Source organism: Protopterus annectens, chromosome 8.part0 (genome assembly GCF_019279795.1).
Source record: "Protopterus annectens isolate FY-2018-M chromosome 8.part0, PAN1.0, whole genome shotgun sequence".
Taxonomy (NCBI): Eukaryota; Metazoa; Chordata; order Ceratodontiformes; family Protopteridae; genus Protopterus; species Protopterus annectens.
This window is the reverse complement of record NC_056741.1, coordinates 1319269848-1319292599: the sequence shown is the minus strand read 5'-3', so window position 1 is coordinate 1319292599 and position 22752 is coordinate 1319269848. Positions and strand designations below refer to the sequence as shown.

General features: G+C 41.6%; 1 protein-coding gene across 1 annotated transcript in view; it reads right to left on the bottom strand.

The window, feature by feature from the left end:
- CHEK1 (checkpoint kinase 1) overlaps window positions 1–22752 on the bottom strand; it is a 416400-nt gene that overhangs the window by 212250 nt on the left and 181398 nt on the right. Inside the window, exon 8 of the mRNA XM_044080846.1 lies at window positions 686–781. Within this exon, the coding sequence (XP_043936781.1) occupies window positions 686–781 (96 nt within the window). The remainder of the gene's footprint in view (window positions 1–685; window positions 782–22752) is intronic.

Sequence of the window (22752 nt, the reverse complement as noted above, 5' to 3'; positions counted from 1 at the left end):
TTTCAAAATGTCGACATTTATATGGCCGAGATCATATGATCGACATTTGAAATGTCGACCATGGGGAACTGGCATCACGCTACAGTGCGGAATGGAAAGATTTCCACTTCCATACTGTAGTGCGATCTCGTAGTTGGTATATTTAAGATACGGGGGGGGGGGGGGGGTGGAGCATTAAGGTAAGTTTGTGTTTTACTTGTATGGTCGAGATTTCAAATGTCGATCATATGGTCTCGGCCATATGAAAGTCGACATTTTGAAATTTCGGCCATATGAAGTAGAGATATATATATATATATATATATGTATGTATATACACACACACACACATATATACACACACATTTACACACAAAGTGTGTATGTGTGTGTGTGTGTGTGTACATATATATATATATATATATATATATTTTTTTTTTTTTTGTTTATGATATAGTCCATTGATCAGTTGATTTTTGCACAAGACACAGCCCAGGTGAACAGAATCACATAAAAAATGAACAAAGCATAATTAAAGAGGCAAGGATATACTAAAAAAACAAATACATGTATACATATACATTTTTTTCCAAACACCAAGATGTTTATGGTGGTTTGACAAAGGCAGTGTTTTTTTTTTTTCAAATAAAGCTCAAAAGTAGAAATTCATTTCTGCATAAGAAAGTGCAAAATAAAAGGAACCTACCTTTCTTAAGCAGCCTAGTGTACCACCTATCTTTTTTGATGTCTGGTATACTAATTCGCTTTTTTGGATTTTCCATCAAAATTTTACTGAGGAGACCTACAAGAAAGAAAAAAAAACAGCTAAAAAATGCATTTTATCCTAGCTATAAATGGAAAAAATACATGTTAAGACATGCTGCTATCTAAGTCACACTACCACACAAATCACTTCTTATTTAGGTTGTGGGTTTATTTATGAGGCAACACACACACCCACCCCTCAGGTATGGAAGCAACTGGGACCACTGAACTTTCAAATTCACTGCAGAACTCTCATACAATTTGGCAAGAGGAATCATTTAAACCATTTCTGCCATGAGCCCCACTGTGAGCACCAGAGATTGAGCAAGCTTAAGTACAAGACAGGCAACTACCCCCTTTTAAGATGGTCTCCAACCAAGTCATATACCTGGATCAGATTTATCTAACAGCAACTTCTGGACAGAAACCTATTCTGATTGTTGGCCTGGATATTACGATCTTCTAAGAAATCAACCAGACTTTCCTTTTGCTTTCTCTCTACTACTAACTTAGCCATTATGGTAAGACTAATTTGTATTTTCCTGGATTTCTTCTTCTACTTTCCCTTGTACAAGAGTATTAGAGTTGCTGTCTTTCAGTCCCTAATCTACTTCAGTGGTGGCCTATGATCTGTTAAAAATCTCAATTGTGGATCTGCTAGCAGACTGGCCACATGTCTAACAACCCTGTGGCAGCCCATATCTACCCTTTAAATGACAGCCCCACTTAATTTTTCTCCCTCAAGGCTGGTGTCTGTCCAATACTCACTTAATTCTGCCCTTCCTTCCTACTACATCCTCTCCTTACATTCCACTGGCAAGACTGAAGCAATTTATTCAGTAGCTCTCCTTTTTTTTCTGCAGTAAATTGTAATTTCCTTTCCATCTTTGTGTAGCCCAAGTCTGCCTCTCTCCTTCTCCTTTCTGTTACATTCCTACAGAAGCCTTTGGTTTTCCCTTCTTGCCCTCTTCTAATCCCCTTTAAGCATGCATTTTTGCTGATCTCACATCCCGTGTTGCCACTTCTGCTTGCTTCCTTCACCTTCCCAACCCTCTCCCTTCCACATTTGAGATGCCTTATCTCCTGCTTTAACCAAAACAGCCTTGCCTTATTATGTAGCAAAATTTAACCACATCATTAAACCTCTATCAAGATTCCGGAATACCATATCACTGACCCATTCTTACGCCTTGTTTACTCTCCAAAGTTCAGCTTAGTCCCCTAATTCATCTCTGCCTCCCCACAAAAATACCACAGTAGCATCTTCCGTCTCTTTACTCAATAAAGCAAAATGGGAGTAGTGAATGAGCTAAATGCTTTTGAGAGTACAGTTGCACAGATAAACTCACCATAATTGTAGATGTTCGAGTATATCAATGCTGCAGTACTGATTCTTTGGACTTCTTGCCATGCAGAAGTCTGTGGTTGCCCTGAACAAGAGTCGTCCTCCTCCAGCTGGCCAACATCCCAGGCTGTCAGACATTAGGTCATCGGTGCATCAGCCAAGCACTTATCCTGAGTACTGGAGGCCAATACCTGTAGGCAGAGACTGGCACAGTGATGGCGAATATAGTACAGTTTTGTACCTACCATTAATGTAGATGTCCGATAGATATGCAACTGCAGTCCTGACATATGGGTTGTCCTGCCTCAGGCAGCCCATCGGTCGGCTGGATTCCAAAGTCTGGGCCCGGCGTCGGCTGATGTCGCCTCTTCCCCGACGTCAGAGCGGCTGGGGTATAAAAGCATCAGCCGACGCCATCTTCTTCAGTGTTTCTTGCCCCAGATGCCAGGTGCCCTCCAAGGAAGGCTAAATTTAGAGAATGGAGAAAAATTCCAGACATGCACAACAGTAATAAACAGATACACCATAACAGATATCCCCAGCTAATTTGAAAGGGGGAGTGGACCCAAAAAAGAGGATTACAGAGGGGTAGGAGGGAGGGAAAACCTGACTGCAGTTGCATATCTATCGGACATCTACATTTATGGTAGGTACAAAACTGTACTATGTCCTTCAAGAATGCAACTGCAGTCTTGACATATGGGTTGAATACCATAGCCAAGCTGGGGCGGTAGGATCTAAGATAACGATGGTCTAGCTAAAATGCCCTGCAAGACTGCAGAAGCAAAGCCTGCTCGGGATCTGGAATATAAAGGCAGGTTGTAATGTTTGGAAAATGTATGCACGGAGCTCCATGTAGCAGCTTCTAGAATGTCCTTTGTAGCCACCCCTCTTAGAAAGGCTGTGGAGGTGGCTGTAGCTCTGGTGGAGTGTGGCCTGATATTGGCTGGCACACCTTTTCCAAGGAAAGAGTAGCAGAATCTGATGCAGTTTCCAATCCATTTTGAAATTGTTTGTTTGGAAATTGCCTTTCCTTGTACTCCAGCAGCGTAAGCTACAAATAGTTGGTCAGACTTTCTGTTGGCCTTTCTTCTGTCCAAGTAGTAGCGCAATTGTCTGTGTATGTCCAAAGTGTGCAGAAGCTTTTCTCCTTTATTTTGAGGATTGGGAAAGAAAGTATGCAGGTGAATTGCTTGATTTAGAGAAACCCTGGATATCACTTTTGGCATGAATGAAGGATTGGTTCTTAAAGAGACTCTGTCCTGATGGAAAATGAGAAATGGAGGTACTGCCATGAGGGCCTGTATCTCAGAGACTCTTCTTGCTGAAGTAATTGCCAACAGGAAAACTGTTTTCCAGGAGAGAAATTGCAATTCTGAAGATGCTGCTGGCTCAAAAAGAGGAAGAGTTAATTTTTCCAAGACGAAGTTGAGGTCCCATGCAGGCACTGGAGGTTTTCTTGGAGGTTTGATATTCTTTATCCCTCTTAGAAACTGTCTTAGCAAGGGATGTGAAAACACAGGTGGATCACAGTTGTATTTTGCTGAAATTGCTGAAGCGTGTAATTTTATGGAAGAATATGAAAGGCCATTGTGAAGCATTTCTGCCAAGTATTCTAGTATCTGTGGGATGCTCATTACTGATGCAACCTGACCCTTGTTGGCATTACAGATGTTGAATCTCTTCCATTTGGCTGAATAAGTTTTTCTGGTGGAAGGTTTGCATGCTTCCAGTAAGATCTCTTGAACTTTTTTGGAGAGAGAGATATGGGGAGAAGTCATGGAACCCTCCAAGCTGTCAGTTGCAATGTTTGCAGGTTGGGATGAACAGTCCTGTAATTGTGCTGAGTTATAAGCAGAGGCCATTGAGGCAGGGGCCACGGCTTGGTACGAGTTATGCTCCTTAGTAATGGATACCAGTGCTGTCTTGGCCAGTCTGGAGCTATCAAAATGCCTTTCGGTTGTTCTGCTTTGATCTTCAGCTACACCTTGGTCATTAATGGTAGAGGTGGGAATGCATAGATTGTTAGAGAATTCCAGCTGAAGGCGAGAGCATCCATTCTCCAGGCTTGAGGATGGTGTGTCCTTGAGCAGAACTTCTTCAGATGATGATTGAGGTGTGAGGCAAAGAGATCTATGTCCGGCCTTCCCCATGCATGAGTTATTTGTGAAAAAATGTCTGGATGCAACATCCATTCGTGTGGGTCCATAATGTTTCTGCTTAGACTGTCCGCCAGAACATTGTCCTTGCCTGGAACAAACTGGGATTGCAACTGTATGTTCAGTTTCAGGGACTTTTCCCAAAGAGTCATTGTTAGTCTGCAGAGGGGTAAGAATGGGTGCCTCCCTGTTTGTTTATGTACCACATAACAGTGGTGTTGTCTGTCTTTATTAGCAGATGACCTTGCTGAAGAAACTTTCCGAAGGCCTCGATTGCATGAATCACTGCCAACATCTCTTTTTGATTGATGTGCAGATGCAATTCCCGGGGTGCCCATTGCCCTAGAATGCATCTGCCCTTCATGTGCGCCCCCCATCCATGATCTGAGGCGTCTGTTGTAATGGTTTGGCTTGCTTGAGGTTTGTTGAAAGACATGCCTTTGTTTAGCTGGCTTGCTTGTGCCCACCACAAAAATTCCTTTTGTAGACATGGAATGAGTGGAATAATTGCTTCTAAGTTGTGGCTGTGTTGAGACCATAAACTTTTTAGGTACCATTGTAGTTTTCTCATGTGTAGTCTTGCCAGTGGAATCAGAAGAATGCAAGATGCCATGAAACCCAGGGCCTGCAGGATTTTCCTTGCAGTCATCTGGGTGTGCTTTGCTAGGCTTTTGAAGTAATCTGGTAATTGTTCTTGTTTTTCTTCTGTGAGGAAAGCCATTTGTGAGTCTGTGTCCAGTTTGGCTCCTAGAAAAATTATTTGTTGGGATGGCAGTAGTCTTGATTTTTGAATGTTGACTGTGTATCCCAAAGCCTGTAGTAAGTGAATGACATAGTCCAAGTTTCTTATCAAGGCTTGCTTGCTGTCCACTTGTATAAGGCAGTCGTCCAGGTAAGGGTATATTTGTATCCCCTGGAGTCTGCAATGTGCAATTACTGATGCCAGGCATTTCATGAATACTCTGGGCACAGTAGATAAGACAAAAGGCAATGCTGAGAATTGATAGTGCTCTGACCCTGCAAGAAATCTGAGGTATCTTCTGCAGCTGTGTCTGATTGGGACATGCAGGTATGCCTCCTTGAGGTCCAGAGTAACCAGCCAAGACCCCTTGCCCAGCATGGGAAGAAGTTGCTGTAACGTCAGCATTTTGAATTTTGGCACAATGAGAAAAGTGTTTAGAGCGGACAAGTCCAGTATAGGTCTCCATTGCTTTTCTTTTCTTGGAACAAGGAACAGTCTTGAGTAGAATCCCTGGCCTTGATCCTGAGGAGGAACCTTTTCTATTGCTTTGATTTGTAGCAGCTTTGAAACTTGTATGAGTGCCTCTGCCCTTTGATTCTGTGGCAGGTTTGGCATGCCTTGTCTTGTTGGAAAGGTATGGAAGTGGAACCTGTAACCCTTGTCTATTATGTCCAAAATCCATTTGTCCTTTGTAAAAACGTGCCAATTTTTTGAAAATAAAGATAATTTTCCACCTAAAGGTGCTTCTCTTTGAGCCTTGGTCGGCGGTGTCAAAGTCAAGTCATTGTGATTGTCCCTGTGGAGCAGTAGAAGTCCCTGCGCCACTTCTCTGATTAGTTGGTTGCCATTGGCGGCCCCGGTAGGAGCCTCTGTATTGCCCTCTACCTCAAGCACGCCTGTTTTTTCCCCTTTGGAACTTGTCTGTGTCCGGAAAGGACCAATTCTTCGAAGGCCAATTCCTGCTGAACCTTGGTGGCTGAACCTGGAGGAAATCTTTGACTGTTTGTACTGATTTAGCCTTTTCCTCAATTGATTTCAACACACCCTGTGCATTGTCACAAAATAGCTTGCGTTTTTCCAGAGGTGCATCTAGAAGCTTTACTTTAACATGATCTGGCAATGTGTGTTCTTTCAACCAAGCATGTCTACGTATGACGGCCCGTCATAGCTGCCCTACATGAAGCTTCCAATGCATCATAACCACACTGAAGAAAATGAATGCTAACCTGCTGAGTATTATGAACCAAATCCTGCAAAGCCTTTCTATCTAAAGGCTCAGGAGAGGCTAATTTTTTCTGCAAATCATCCAGCAAGAAATCCTGATACTGAAACATATGAAAAAGACAGTTAAGTGCCCTCATGGCAAGGGTGGTTGAGGTATAAACTTTTTTTACCCCACCTCTCCAGGGACCTAGATTCCCTGTCTGAAGGCAAAGGATTTTTGGCCGTGGAAGTGGCCACTCCTTTGGGCCCCTGAGAAATAGTTTCTAGATCAACAGAGTGGGCCTTAAAGAGATGTTTATGAGTTTCAGGAACCCTGTAATATCTGTCTGGCTTGACAGGAGCAGGAGGGAGAGAATCAGGAGAAGTACTGGAGTCTGAGTACACATCATCCAATACATCTAACACTGGGGGTATAGCTAAAGGCCTGTGCTGGGATAACTTAAGGAAAGTCCGAAGCCTTTTCCTGGAGTCGGAGAAATCCTGGCCCTGCCACTGAAAATGCTCTCTCATGGAGTGGAGAATTTCCCCAAAAGAAATATCCTCAGGAGGACAGGCAGAGGGAATGGATTCATCAGTATCAGAATCCTCGTAGTCCAGGAAGGATTCTTCCTGGGAATCTGAATGGCCTGACTCACCAGAGGCTTCATCTGAGGAAAGGGTATCTGCCTGCTCAACCCTAGGCCTTTTGTCTGAAGGCGGCTGAGAACCTCTGTCTGGATGAGCCTGAGAGCCCCTGATTAAAGAAATTAGATCTGCAGCTAAAGTCATGATCTGTTTATCAGAAGTGGGACCCTGTGAAAAAGATTTAGGAGGATGAGACTTAGCCTTGCTGGCAGCCTTAGCACGTGTGTAGGCCTTGATGGACATAGACACAGGAGGCCTAGCTGCCCCACGTGCTGGAGTAACTTTGTCCACCGGTATGGTGTCAGGCAAATCTTGGGCTTCGGTTTCAGGAGGAAAATCAACAACCGGCACCGGGATAGCCTCCGGGACCGAGGTGTGTGGTAAAGCGGTGTCGTCGGCCTGGAGCGGTTGAATTACCGCCTCCGAAGAGACCAATGCACTTGCGGTAGGCTTTAGCGTGGTGTCGGAGGAAGTCGCGGGCCGTGAATGTCGGTCCCGGTCCTTCCGTTTTTTGGAAATATGTGCTGTCGGTAGTTCCGACGGCATGATATAGGAGTAATTTTCCACAAAAAAGTCTTCAGCAAATTCTGCCCGGCGCCTAAGTGTGCGCTTATTGAAGCAAGCACAGGCAGCACAGGCCGAGACGTCGTGGTCTGGGCCGAGGCAGGGAAGGTAGTAAGAATGGAAGTCCTTATGAGGTATTTGTTTACCACAAGACAAGCAATTATTAACTTTTGCAGTTTTATCTGACATCGGCTGAGGCAAGAAAAGGTTCCCCAATGGGGTACTTAGCTTTTGATGACTTCGGTATCTGAAAACACAGGAGCTGGCCGACCGGCACTTGCGAACTGCTTCTGCTTCGGGCACCGCGCGGCAAGTAAGACTGAAGAAGATGGCGTCGGCTGATGCTTTAATACCCCAGCCGCTCCGACGTCGGGGAAGAGGCGACATCAGCCGACGCCGGACCCAGACTTTGGAATCCGGCCGACCGAAGGGCTGCCTCAGGCAGGACAACCCATATGTCAGGACTGCAGTTGCATTCTTGAAGGACATTTTGGGTGACACACCAGTGCTCACCGACCCCAGAGTTACCAAAGAAACTGCTTTTGAATTTGTTGCTTGTGCGAAGTGCACTGAATTATTTTGTGCCAGGAGCCAGTTGAACAACACTGCTGCAGATGTAAAGAAGTTTTTAGCCTATCGGGACTATTTCGGTATACTTTCTCGACCGAGTCTGCAAAGGGCAGTGCTGACATTGTTTTCTCTTTGTGGTTACACTTCTGCAAAGGGCAAATAGTCTGCGTTTCTAGGGGTTTGCTGTTTTACCCTATAAAGATGTGAGGTGAAACCCACGTAATCCAACTCTCTTTTGTACTTTGAGAGTGGGCACCCCTTGCACCAGAAGAAATCCCTTGTGAAGGGACAATGTGTTAGATTGGCCAGAATGGTATCCGAGGATATTGATTTTCTTAGAGAGTGCGACCTCCTACTGGGTATGCTACAGAAAAGAGGTTACTCCCCCCCTTCAATTTGTTAAGGACATAAAATGTGAGGTCCAACAAAAAATAACTAATGGGGTTTACAGAACATTATTGGACAACCCTCTGGGTCTAACCAGGCCCCTAGCAACTGAGAGAATGAACAACTATAGCAGGGCATTAGTGTTATCTTTCACTACTTGATTTTTTTGACATCAAAAGCATCATTTGTGATTGTTGGAACATGTTTTGTATTGATGAGAATATCATTAATAAACTAGGTGAAAAAACCCTGGTGGTGTACAAAAAGTATACATCTTTCAAAGGTTTAGTTGAAAGAAAAAAGGTGGCATCTGGACTAGGTGGTACTTTCAAATGTGGGAAATGCCGAATTTATTAAACTTAGGAATTCTGGTAAAATCACTACACAAAAAAAGTACTATTGTTACACCAAGGGGTTATATATGTTGCATTCTGTACAGGTTGCGACTGTTACTATGTGGGTAAGACTGTCCGTGTTTTAAGACAACGGCTCTATCAACACAGTTATGATATTAACAAACAGCGTATTAAATTATATCCCACACACTGTTTCACGTTTTTTGTATTAGAGCAGGTCGACTTGGGTACAAGGGGTGGACCTGTTGATGATTTTCTTGAATTTTTAGAGCTCAAGTGGCAAATAAGTTTAAATGCATGTGTGCCACCTGGGCTCAATGATAACATTTCTATTAGTTCTATGTTAAAACTAAAAGCTGTTTTTTTATGTAATGTTTTTAACATAAGCTCTATTTTTGAGGGATCAATAATTCAGTTGTATTATTTTAGTGGGGTGGTACTTTTTTAGCATGGAATGATATATTTTTCTAAGAGGAAATGAAATACTTTTATAGCAGGAAATGACATCTTTCTTGTTTGACTAATTGTTGAGTAGGGCAGGCTATTTAAATCAGCATTATGTCTGTCGTGTAGTTCTGAAGAAGTCAATTTTATGTACTTTTGACGAAAGCGCTAAACTCTTATCGCGGTGGAATAAAACTGTTGGGATTTTTTTTTTGGTGCAGTGCTCTTGGTTATTTACTCCATTCAGCTTTTTCTGGGTTTGGATATTTTCGTTTTTCACAGTTTGCAATCCACTTGGAGACGGTCTGTTTGCCTAGTAGTCTCCCTTACTTATCCTCTGCAAATGCTGCCAACTGTTGGTATGCTCCATTACAGAAGACAGTGCTATACAAGTGAAATATCTGCCATCTGTATACTTTGAGGGAGTGAATGATGCTCTCTCCTTTGCTCTGTGGTTGTGGGAAGAAAACTGGGATATGAATAGACTGACTCAAGGACATGTCTGATACTACCTTAGAAATGAAAGACTGGTTAGTTCTGAGGGCGACTGTCCCTATGAAACACTAGAAAAGGTTATTTTGACATCAATGCCTGCAGTTCTGAAATTTGCCTGGTTGAGGTGACAGGAGAGCAGTTTTACACTTTAAAGGTTTGACAGGAGCACAAATAGCTGGTTCAAAGGGTGGTGGTGTCAGTTTTTCAAGCACACACTTTAGTTCCCAGGAAGGAGTAGGAGCCCATCTGGGTGGGCTGAGGTGAAGTATCCCTTTCAAAAACTGCTTAATTTGCAGAACAGCATAGACTTGAGGGGGAACTAGGTAGATATGCAGAGACTGCTGAAGCCTGTACTTTAAGTGTGGAGTAGGATAACCATTGCTTACATAACAATGATAGGTATTCTAGTACCTCTACCAAGGGGGCTTGTGTAGGTAGAATACCATTTGCCTGGCATCAGATTGATAATCATTTCCACTTACACAAGTGTAATTTTCTGGTACTTGGTTTTCTAGCCTTTTTTAGAACGGCCAACACACATTGTGAAAAGGATTGTCTGGATGGAATTAAAACCCAATCTTCCACAACCTGTCAGGCTGAGTGTTCTCAGATTAGCAGGTTTGACTCCTGCTGTGTGCTAGGAGAGAGGAAAAGCAGTGCTGCCTGTGCCAGTAAGGAGTTGAGGATCATTCTTGGCCTGGCTGAACCTGGTGACCAGGGGTATTGGTAGAAAGGAAGAGGGGTCTGTCCATTTGAAGAAGGAGGTGTACTTTCTCCAGTTCCACATTTGCTGGGTTCTTGAGTAGAATTTGCTTAGTGCCCATTTTCTTGGGAAGCAAAAAAAGGTCTGTTGCTGAACACCCAATTTGTATGTCAGAGTCAGGAAAATTTCCCTTTTCAGCATCCACTCATTTGAGTCTAGAAGAGTCCTACACAGTATCTGTCAGCCAGTTGTTCTAACCCCTATCTGGTAGGCCCATACCTCTCAACTGTACTGAATTACTAGGTTTTTACCAGGATTTGGGGTCCAAATAATGGGGTGCCACGATTCCAGAGTAGCACCCCTTCATTTCCGATTATTTTACAGCTAGTTTTTATTTTTCACACTTTGTACCCGACGTCATCACGTGTGCAATGACATCAGCTCCGTCAGGGCTTCCAGCCTGTCATGTACGCATTTCTGGCTGCGCTCACTCATGTTCAAATGCTCTGCAAGCGGGAACTCGGAAAGGATGGCCGGCTGTCTGGTCAAATATATTTCGATTCTCTCAGAAAGGTCGGAGTGTGGGATTTATATTCACGGGCTGGCTAAATGCGAGCAGGAAAGAATGGAATGGACTTGAAGTAAGGAAATTGTCTGTATGTGTGGATTACATTACATGAGTCAATGTTTTCACATGTTGTAGCTTCTAGGACCGAGAAAGAAACATGAGCCCTGAAACAAAATTAGGAATAGGAGCTTTTTAACTATTGAGCTAATCGTATGTCAGCTGTCACCTACCTTTCGTCTTTCCCTTAGTGGAAATGTGTGCGATTGTGCAGGCTGTTACAAAGAAAAGTAGAACAGGACAAATCCATTTTCAGTGAAGCTAACTAGCAGGGGAGCTATGCATCATCTTAGTGTCTCATTCTACACATTGCATTGCGTGGTTTAAAGGGAATCACTGATGTATTTTAATTTTTACTCATTTCTGTCCTCTCTGGAGTGAAGGAAAAAAAAAAAGAGTGAGAACTTTCATTTCAGTTGCATTACTGAAACACTGACTTCCACGAGGATCAATGCTGACTTTAGTGTAACACTTTTGCTGAGAATCAGATGAACAGCGGAGTATATGAAAGTTGTTGCTAAGGAACTCCTGGCATGTGCCTTCTGCCTAGTCTTACTCAGGACGACTACAAATTTACGTAAAAGGACCAGAAACTCCCTTGAGTGCTGCCATGAAGAACTGTATCCCAGTTCGAGTATTTTGATGGTACAGCTTTGGAAGTCTGATTGACTGGTGTCCTAACAGCAACAGATGCTGGCTGTGCTATAAGGGAAACCCCAAAATGCTGCACAGGTTCATAGGTTGGTACTAGGCTATCAGCCCTAGGGCCTATACAAGCCTAGCCATAACAATTCCCTGGCTATTTCTTCCCACGACCCCTGTCTAGCAGGGCGACTGACGTGATCCCCGGGGTGAATTTCCTTTCTCCCATTCAATCGTCAAGGTTCCTTTTGAAGAGGACCAAAGAGGCACTCTGCTTGACATGTATGAGCAATCTATTCCAGAGTCTGGGGAGTCTCTGGGTCAGGAACCTATCCCTCCAGCATGTTTTGTTTATTGTGATGACAAGGTTTAGATCCCTGGAGCGTGTGGCTCTGAGGGATTTGGATTTCTTTAAGTGTAGCATCTCCATCAGCTCTGGGTTTGACATGGCCTTGTATGTTAAGCAAAGATTGCCACTGAGTAGACGATATGCGACAGAGTATAGCTGGAGTTTTTTAAGGCAGTCAGCGTAGGGCATCTGCTTTAGGCCTGTGATTCTTTTAGTGAGGTATTTCTGTGGCCTTTCCAGTTGTTGCAGATGTCTTGAGAGGTACATACCAAACAGGGCATTGTATTCTATAATGGGTCTAATGAGGGATGAGTACAGTGGGACAATGACCTCCTTTTTTTCTGGATGAAAAGCCCTTAGTGATGAGGTGTGCCACATAGAAGGATTTCCTGACTGTTGTGGCGATGTGGTTATCGAAGGTGAAGGGGAGGAAAAATGAGTGCTTTGAGTATTCGGTGAGGATAACAGTATGTTATTGTGATGCATACTGTGAGGAGACTGGAGATTGTTGTGAGGATTATCATCTGGTCTATTACATATCAAGTGAGGAGGGTGGTGAAGGGATAACTCATTAAAAATGTGAAGTGATCATGGTGGGGAATTGTCTACACTCTGTCATGTATTACCTATTCACGATGCCCCTAATTAATAACTAATTCTTGTCTCTTGGTACAAGTGCTAGCAATACCTGTAGTGACTGTAATCCTGCTCATAGAATTCTTGAAAAAAATTTAAAAGCAGTTTTTTACAAACATAACAATAACTTAAACGTGTCCTTTCAAAAGTGACATTTATATAAAATGAAGGGAAGTGTTGTAGGATCTTGTTTTTTTATTTTATTAATTTCTTATTACTTATTTTAATTGCATTGATTTGTTAACTGAGTTGTTCAGTCACCCAGTAAGCAAATGAAGAGCAAGGAAGCCCAGGACTACAAGATGAAGGCAAATGCAACACTCCCAAAGAGCATCACTTTTGCCTTCCCCTAGAAACAAATTTGGCACTGGCTGTAAAGAGAATTACCTCAAAACTTACTCAGGAATAAGATAAAGACTACCTGAGTACAGGTGGGCCTCAAGTGTTTAATAATACTAGTCTTACTGTCTTGGCACTTATGTAATTTTGCTTCGGTTGCTTTAAAAAGTTGTTTATAGTATAACCAGAGATTTAAAACAAGGCACAGCTGTACAGCAAAAACAGATATTGTTTTCAGTGTATTATGTTTAACAGAAAGCACACACATAAAATAAATTACATGTGTGTGTATGTATGTATGTATATATATATATATATATATATATATATATATATATATATATATATATATATATATATATATAAACACCCCTATTTTAATATACCTGGTGGCTAGAGGTACTCAGGCTCAAACCCTGTGCCTTGGGTACAAGGTAAAAACAGCCTAAAGTCGCTAACCACCACCACATCTGAATGACCTGTTCCTCATAAAATCTGTGGTTTTCAGGAGTTTTGTGGCAAATAATTGCAGGGTTGAATTTATTAAATAATGACAGGCATTTGAATTTCAGACTGCATATTCTTCAGAAAATAAATGTTAACACAAAACCTTATATTCTAGCAATTTTCTAAGTTTATAAGATCAGTATTTGAAATTTGCCCCTATGTTGGGGCTGTGTTCCCCCCATTATTGGCTTTGTCCAGGTTTTTTTTGCTAAGAGTTGAGAGCTATGGTAAGAAGTGAGAACTGAATTTGTATTCCCCCATTATTGGCTTTTTCTAGGTTTTTTGTGCTAAGAGGTTGAGAGCTATGGTGAGAAGTGAGACCTGAAGTCAGTAAATAATAGCCATTTAAGTTTCAGTCTTCCTGTCTTTCTAGAAACTACTGATTTGGCATAGTGGTATGTTTCTCTGACTGTATTGCACAGGGTCTTGGGTTCAAGACTTGCCAGTGAAATGCATGGAGGTAACACAACTTTTTATTCTAGCAACTTTCCAAAATTATACAAGCAATGTTTAAAATGTGTCCCTGGTTTTTGGCCTTTTGTCCCCCCACCAAAAAAAATGAAATTGAAAATAAGTGAGAGAAGCTATGCAAGATGTCTATGGCTTACACTACTGTCATTCTATTTACAGTGTGGGTGTGGAAGTAGACTTTTATGATGGAAATGTTCTGAATTGGGCAGTTTTGTTATTACTGGTTCACACATTTTGTTTTATTGCCTACACCCTACTCGAAAAATGTTCAAACAATAAATTTAAAATGCGCTCTAACAAGTGTGCTGTATTATACAAGGAATATAATTTAATAAAGTCAGAAAGGTGTATCAAAGAACACATGTATGTTTCTTGTTTTGTGCGCAAGGGGCCAATGATATGAAAACAGCCCAAAGATAATCTTTATCCACCACTGGCCAGATGCATTTTCATGTGGTGTGGGTTTTAATGCTGTTTCAATGAATGTGAGTTTCAAGGGCAGAGAAGTTTTAATGCCAATTTTATTTTCATTGTGAGACATTGTTGCTTTGTTTAGCAGAAGTCTATTGGTGTTTGTACACTGTGCTATAAAATGTAAAAATAAAATTCAAATAATCATTGTAGAAGTAAAGCAGTATGCACACACACATTAGTGTTTATGGTAAGTGGGGCAAAATAACCAGGTAATGGGACACTGGAATGGCTGCAGGGGGACTCTGGTGCCATATTTTGGTTGTCTGCTCTTCAGTTTGCATTTGAAAGTTGGTATCCCACAATTCTACTGGAGTGGGTGGAGTTACATAACTATGTATGCAAATTTTATGTTAATCAGTGTACAGATTTGTACCTATTTTTGTGGGCCTTGTCCAGATTTTTGATATTTCCAGGTTGAGAGGTATGGGTAGGCCACATGCCAAAGTTGTACAGCTAGTCTGCACAGAGGTTAAGAGTGCTCCCCACCCATGCACCACATCACTGTGGTATTGCTGGTCAGGATTTAGTGGGTTTCATGGCTTAACTTCTCCTGAAAGGCCCTTACTGCCCTGATTACTGCCATCATCTCTTTTTAAGCTGAAATGCTGCCTTGTCTGATGCCTGTGCCAGGTCATTTGAACTTGTCCGGTTAAGCTCCCCAGGCTAAATTTGAGCTGTCACTGTCTGGTATGTCTGTCTGTGGTAGTAGGAAGGAAGCTCCTGGGTTCTCCATGATTATCTTTTCCCATTAATGCAGCTCCTTTTAAGCAAGATAACAGTGTTACTGGGATCTCCAGTGAGTGCTGTTGTTGAAACCAACAGTTCTTTAAAAGTTAACACAGCTTACTCATGTAGAGTTTTGCTATGGGGAACATTAAAATGCAAGACACCTAGGATACTCAGAAACTCCATTGTTGTAATGGTTGGTTGTTTTTTAGACCCCTGAGGACCTGGGAGAGGAAAGAGATGTTGCCCTTGGGAAGAAAGAGCCTCTGCTGAAGAGAATACAGTAGTCCTTGTACCAGAAGACAGCTGTGACTTCTGGATATCAAGGGTTAAATCCACCTTTTGGAAGCAATCCATTGTGATTTGCAAAGTTGACAGTAGGTTCTGGTGGAGACTGAGCTTAAATGAGACTATCATCCATGTAATGATAGATATGGACTCCTTGAGTTCTGCAGAAGGCAATAACTGGTGCCAGACATTTGGTGAAAACTCCAGAGCAATACAAAAGCTAAATGGTAACCAACATAATTGATCATGGAATCCTTGTGCCTGGTTAGTTCTGATCCAGAGTCACCATCCATGCCACAGAGGAAATGAATGATAACAATTGTTGAAGGATCAACAATTTGGATTTTGGTACTACCAGAAACCTGTTTAGCTTTGACAAATCCAGTATAGGCCCTCAGGTGTCTTGCCTCCTGGCAACTAAGAGATGGGAATAGAAGCCTTTTCCTACGTCTCACATGGGTGCTTTTGAATGGACTCTAGACATCCTGTAAGAGATGGGTAAGAGATGGGGATATCAATTTCTCCTGCTACTTTGGTGGTGGGGGAATACCTAAGAAAGGGGGCATCCTCCAAAACTGCAAAGTGTACCAGTTTTATTAATAATAATAATCATTACTATTGTTATTATTATATAGAACCCACTTGTCAGGGATAATGGTTTTCTGCTGGTCGTAGAAGAAGAGCATTCTTTCTAAGAATGGAGGGGTGGGGAGGGTTGGGGTGGGACTCTGGAGCATGACAAAGAGGAGATGATTGAAGTCACAGCTGCATCCAGTGGAGGAGCAAGGTCCTTGAACTCACCAGACCTGATAAACACTTCTCGGTTTGTCACTTACTTTGGTACCCTGACCTTTTCCCTTTTGATTGCTTGATTTTCTCTGTCCTTGGAGGAAAAGGCCGGGTTTGCCGAGGTAATTTTTACTGTATCTGAATGTAGAGGTTAGATAAAATTCCGTAACAGGTTTCATCTGTTTTCCCTTTTTCCATTTTCCTTTTTGTCATGTTTTTTAAACACCTTCTTGGCTGGGGATCCAAACAGAAACTCCTTATCTAAAGGTGCATCAAGGGGCTCTGCTTTTACCTGATCTGAGAGAGGTTGAGTCTTCAGCCAGGCATGTCTGAGTGTAACTAACCCCTTGGCAGCCACACTGCAAATTGCAACTACAACATCATAGCCATACTTTAGTGAGTGTCTGGTCATTTAGAGGGTTTCATTGCCCAAATCCAAAATGTCCCTCTGGATGCTCCTGCCTATATCCTCTCTGACACAGATTCGATTTGTTCCTATTAACATCTCAAGGTATTTCAGCATACTGAACTGGGAGTTAAGACCTCTCATGGCCAGACAGGCTGAGGTGCAAGTCTTCTTGACAAATTTGTTAAGCTGTCCCCTCTCTTTTTTCATTTGGCAAGGGGTTCTTGGCTGCTTTCTACATTTGATGCCTTGGAGGATTCCATGGACATCCCTGTTGGATCTGCCACTAGATTTTTATAGAAGTGCTTGTGGGATTCAAGCACTACATAAATGTGATCGGTCTTTCTGAGGAAGGGGAGGAGAGGATGTCAGGTTGCAGAAATGTGTCAGTAAAAACATCATTCAAGACCTCATGTACCAGAGGAATCTTTAAAGGTCTGGGAAGAGGAAGGCTCAGGAGCTTCCTGTGATTAGCTTGAGCCTTGGAAAATTCCTTGGAAACCCAGCTTAAGAAGGTGTCTCCAAAGGATAAATCCTCAGGTGGCAAGGTTAAGTATATAAAACTTCTTTATTATTAAATTATTAAATTATTAAACTTCTAGCTAAAACCCAAGCCTGCTTTACAGATATTGAAAAGTTAATCCTTAATCCAAATAAGACAAAATTACTACTCTTTCATCCAACCCATAAACTTCCCAACACTACCTTCACCATTCAATCAAACAACGGGACAATTATTACTCCAGATCCCCATACCAAACTATTAGGTGTGACCATTGATAATAAACTCAAGTTTAATACCCATATTAATCTCACCATCAAAACCGTGAATAAGAAATTAGGATCACTATATAGAATCAAATCCTTTCTCACTCCCATAACAAAAGTGACCATAATAAAACCGAGCTGAACAAACTCTCATGTTCTTATAATCACATAGATATAGAACCCACCACTGTAAAAACCTAAAACACCTGGGTTGGATAGAACTTCCAAACCTCCTACAACAATCCCAACTCATGGAAGCATTTAAAATACTAAAATATCCAGATAAAACTCCAGCACTAAATAACCTAGTCATACCATATACCAACCTAAACAGACTATTCAAAAGTAAAATCCAACAACTCAGGGGATGCTATATTCACCAATGTCACTGCCAAAATATGGAACACCCTTCCATCTAGCATCACCACCATCACCTCCTTACACAACTTTAAGAAAAGTCTATTCCAGTATTTCAAGTCCCACTGGCTATGCCAATGCTTGCTATAAAGCTGTCTTGAATATTTCTCTCCTCTCTACCTTCTCCAGAGGGTACTCTACTTCCTACTATCTCTTCATCCAATCTGTTAACTTACTGTACTGCTTTTGCACTGTCTGACTATATGACCTGTGTTTGTGGTCCTCTCGTGTTTTATATAATCAATTGTATTTCCATATTCATTCTCTTTGAACTTAGTATAACCAATGTATGACTTCATTAAATGATCTTGCTCTACTCCAGATTTGTATCATAACCTATTGTACTGCAATGTGCCATCTTAATCTCTTGTATTTAAACTAACTTAAATGGCTGAAAATGGACATGTATCCAGTCGGATTTTTTCCCGGTCAACAAATGTAAAATAAAATAAAATAAATAATAAAATAAAAGGTCTTGAGAATCCGAGTCATTATACTGCTGCAGTGGAATGTGATGCACATAAGCCAGCTCATCTTTATCCTCTGACTCACAGGAGTCAAGCCTTCTAGGGAGAAATGTCCTTTGTTCACTTCCCAGGTAAGGCTGGTGGAAAATAATCCTTTTTCAGGGTGGACTGCTGGGACTTCAGAAATTCCTGAACCAGCCCAAGTCCTAAGATGAGACTTGTGTTTAATAGACAGGGGATTTAGTCAGCTTAGGCAGTGGGAAACTTGCTTGCTTCTTGGGACTGGGTGTTCTCCATTTGGAATAGGCCTCAAGTTGCAGATGGATGGCTGCAACCTTGATCTGATTCCCAAGCAATTCTTTCCTTACAATCAAGAAAGGGGATAGATACCACCCTCATCCTCAAACACCAGGACCCTGGCTTCAGTAACAGAATCTTCCACAGTGGTCTTGGACTCAAACAACACTGGCATAGTACCGGACTGCAAGGACTGGGCCAAAGTCATGACATCCTGTTGCGCCACAGGGCTCAGGCCTAACAGGTGTTGGACAAAGGGCTGAAGGCCTCACACTTGTGTTACCGATGACAAGTCTTGGTGGGGAATCAGAGACAGAGGTGCTGTCTGGTTCCATCATGTCCTTCTCCTTCAGGCATTTATCTCTGTACTTTTTTCAGAACAACCTGGGATCCTCTGGCTGATGCAATCGCATGTGAAAGTCCAGTGTTACCTGACTCTAGATGCCACTGAACAGATTCAGCCCTACACTTAATAGTTTTATATTATTAAACTTTACACAGCAAGTGAAGTTAGGAAGCCATGCTGAGCCTCAAGGCAAAATAACAAAACACAATAAGAATGGAGATCCTTGCGGGTATTAGCTTCCCACAATAAATTCAACTGTTAACTTTTTTTAAACTTAAACAAAAAAATATACAACAGGATAAGAAAAGGAAAAATCACCAATGGGGTGCTTATCTGTAGACACTTTGATAGAAAAGGCAGTTAGACAACAATGAGCAATCTGGGCTTGTATCAGACTACACCGCAAAAAAGACTGAAGATGGCACCAGCTGATGCACCTCAAATATCTACGTTCTGAGGTCCAACAGCCGGTAGGCTTCTCCAAGGCAGGAAGTCCCAAGAATCAGTACTCCAACACTGACTACAATGAACATTAACAGTTACACAGTCATGACAAAAAAATCCCTTGATCCAGTAAAAGGTATGACCTTATTGTCTTGCTAGTGCAGTAACTGATACTACATTCCCTTATCTTGTGATGCAAAATGGTTTCTCAAAGGCCTAATTTTTGGAATTCCTTACAGCTTTGTTCAAGGCTACCATTAGGCACCCCTTCATAGAACCACAGTAGAATAAATCCAAGGACCATTTACACCTGGCCAGCACCTATCCTCATGAGGCACCTCCTGCCTCCAGTAGGTTAAATAGGTTCAGCCAGGGAAAACTTTATGGATATTAACCAGCTGTCAAGATTCTTCTTAAAGGCAGGCAGGGTACCACTCTACAATGTAGAAGTAAATTTACTGAAAATATAGTGTAAACACTTGAAGATTGGTCGATTCTGTTAGTCTGTTTGTCGATGGAGATGTTAATCCTTTGTACAGCTTTCTGTAAATCTATTTGTTTTGTGGAGGTAAAAGAGACAGATGGGAACAGGTCCTCTGTGGCACAAAAAGCCAGACATATGTAGCCACATAGGAGTTATAAAAGACAGAGCACACAGAGTGTTAAGCCTGTCTTTGGCTAGATGACGGAATGCTGTGTGGAATATGTAGCCCCCATCTGCAGCTTTTGCGAGCTTTTCAAGGTTAACTAGATTTATTAGGCATAACTTACCCATGACAAAACCAAAATTTATATTGGTCCAGGGCAATAAGGTTTTTAAATATTAGTACTTAAGAAGTCTGATACGATGCATTCCATGGACTCGCACATTAGGCTCGCAAGGATGATGTCTACATTTACTGAGGTGAGAGGTAGGACCATCCTTGTGTAGGGCATAAAAATGGCCATTTTTCCAAGTTTTAGAACCATACTTTGGGGAGACATTCATGTTAAAGACGTTTAGGAGAGGTTCAAGCATTAGTTAATTATGTCTGTAGCCTTTCGAATATTCAAGTGAATAAACTTTGGTAAACCAGTTGGTCACCACCCAACAAAATATCACCTCGATGCTAAACTGTAACAAAAATTCAGCAAAAATAACTATGACATGTTGGCTAATTATGCCACAAGATGACAAAGGCAAAGAATACTAATCAAAACAAACCAGCTTAAGTTACACTGGGTATTTACTACTAAGAAACATCATACCTTCAAAAAAGTGTACAGAAACATGCACAACAGCCAGACAGCCATGCAAAAGCACAAGTATTTGTCTGATCTGCTATGGAGTGCGCACAGTCTGTCCCAAGCAAACTGATGCAGCTGCACTGCAGAACCATTAACCTCTGCCTAAAAATATCTAACATATAAAGCATGTATGTAAATACACACACATACATACTATATATATATAAATTACTATGGCTCTCTCTTCCTCCATCTCTGTCTGTCTCTCTCTCTCTCTATATATATATATATATATATACGTACACACACACACACACACACACACACACACGTAAATAAATATATCTATAGACATAGATATATGCCATACATATGCACCCAACACAGCTGTAGCTAATGAGGAAATGCAAATGCTGGGACATTTAAAATAGCATCCAATGACATACTTAACAGTAAGAGTCAACATATACTTCCATGCTGTGCAGCTTTCCAACATGAATAGGTGTACTGATACTCTGCATCAAAGCTTCTTACTATTTTGAAGGGGTTGCTCCTTCTGTGATACAACTCAGTTGTTGTGTTCACTTCCACAACCGTAGTGCAACACGGTAGCAATTAATTGGCAATTAAAAATCAAAAGCCAGTCATGTTTTCAGCTAGGAGCTCAGAGTACAGAAGGGGATGTGAATAACCAGAAATTAGCAGATTAAATTCAATCATATGAACTACGTATTTTCTACCAAATGAATAACTATCACCTGTAAAATCAGCTTTCCTTGCAGATTAGCAGGATCACTTTCAGACTTTGTACAATATGTATTAAAGAGTTCATGACCATAAAGTGGCTGTTAAGAATTTACAGCTTCACCACAGGCAACATTTTTTACCACCTGATTTGCCCTTGTAATTACTTCCAATGATTCAAACTATGGCAACTAGAAAGCAGTCTACATAAGAATGCTGAAAGGAAGTACAACAAATCCAACCAGAGTGCTTAGAAAAGTAAAACACATGTGGCCTGCCCCCCCCACAAAACCTGTACAGCTCTTCACTAAACTTCCCTTTCATCTTAAATCCCACGGTGGCAATACAGATTAGGAATTTCCATATCAGTGGATTAAATAGGTTTGAGCTTTACCAACTTCTTAAACATTCATGTCCTTCCAGTTGCATTCCTTGAGGAAAAGGATCATAATTAAGAGAATCAAAAGAAAAGTGCACATAAAACAGTGGGATTCAATCTCGATTAGCAAAAAATATCACCATTTGTGAAGGTTCATTCATTATATTACAATTCTCATCAGCAGGAAACTGCAATTTAATTCAACAGCTGCTGCGGAAGATGACCAGTTCACAGAATTGCATGATCCCTCAGGAAAAGGATTTTATATGCCTGTCTGTTTCTTCAAAGTATCTAAATTAGAAGTTATGTACCTACCATAACGTTCCATGTTAGTTGTCTTCTCTCACCTTCTTTCTTGCTGGATGGGTTCGGAGCCGATCCTCGGCTCCAACTCGGCACTTGCTAAGCTCGAGAGCTAATTTTACCAGCTCGAGGCAACCCTATATCCCATGATGCAAGGCAGAGACTACCCAGATCTCGTTTGGTAGCTAAAGAAATAGTAATATTTTCTTCCAACTGAAGAGGAGGAAGAAAAATAACAATACTAAATAACATCATAACCCTCTAGAAAGGATCAACCTAATCTAGTGACACTAGAAGTTGAACAGCTAGAAAAGGGAATAACCTCTTAATAGAAGATGCATAATCTTCCCGGTCTGACCAGGCTAGGGGGATGGAGGGCGGGACGCAAGAAAGAAGGCGAGAGAAGACAACTAACATGGAACGTTATGGTAGGTACATAATGTCTAAATGTTAAGTTGTCAATCTCGCCTTCATTCTTGCTGGATGGGACTGCGTCCCTAGCACCCCTATCCTGGGTGGCTCAATGGAATAGACTCTTGAGAACGGTGGAACCAAAATTCGCTCTGTCTCTGGAGGCCAAGTCTAATTTGTAATGTGAAACAAAGGTATGAGGAGAGGCCCATGTAGCTGCTGCACAAATAGTGTCTATTGGAAGTCTAGCTTGAAAAGCTGTAGATGTAGCTAGAGCTCTGGTAGAATGGGCTTTTGGCTTAGAAATCAACTCTTTGCCTCTGAGCTGATAAATGTAAGT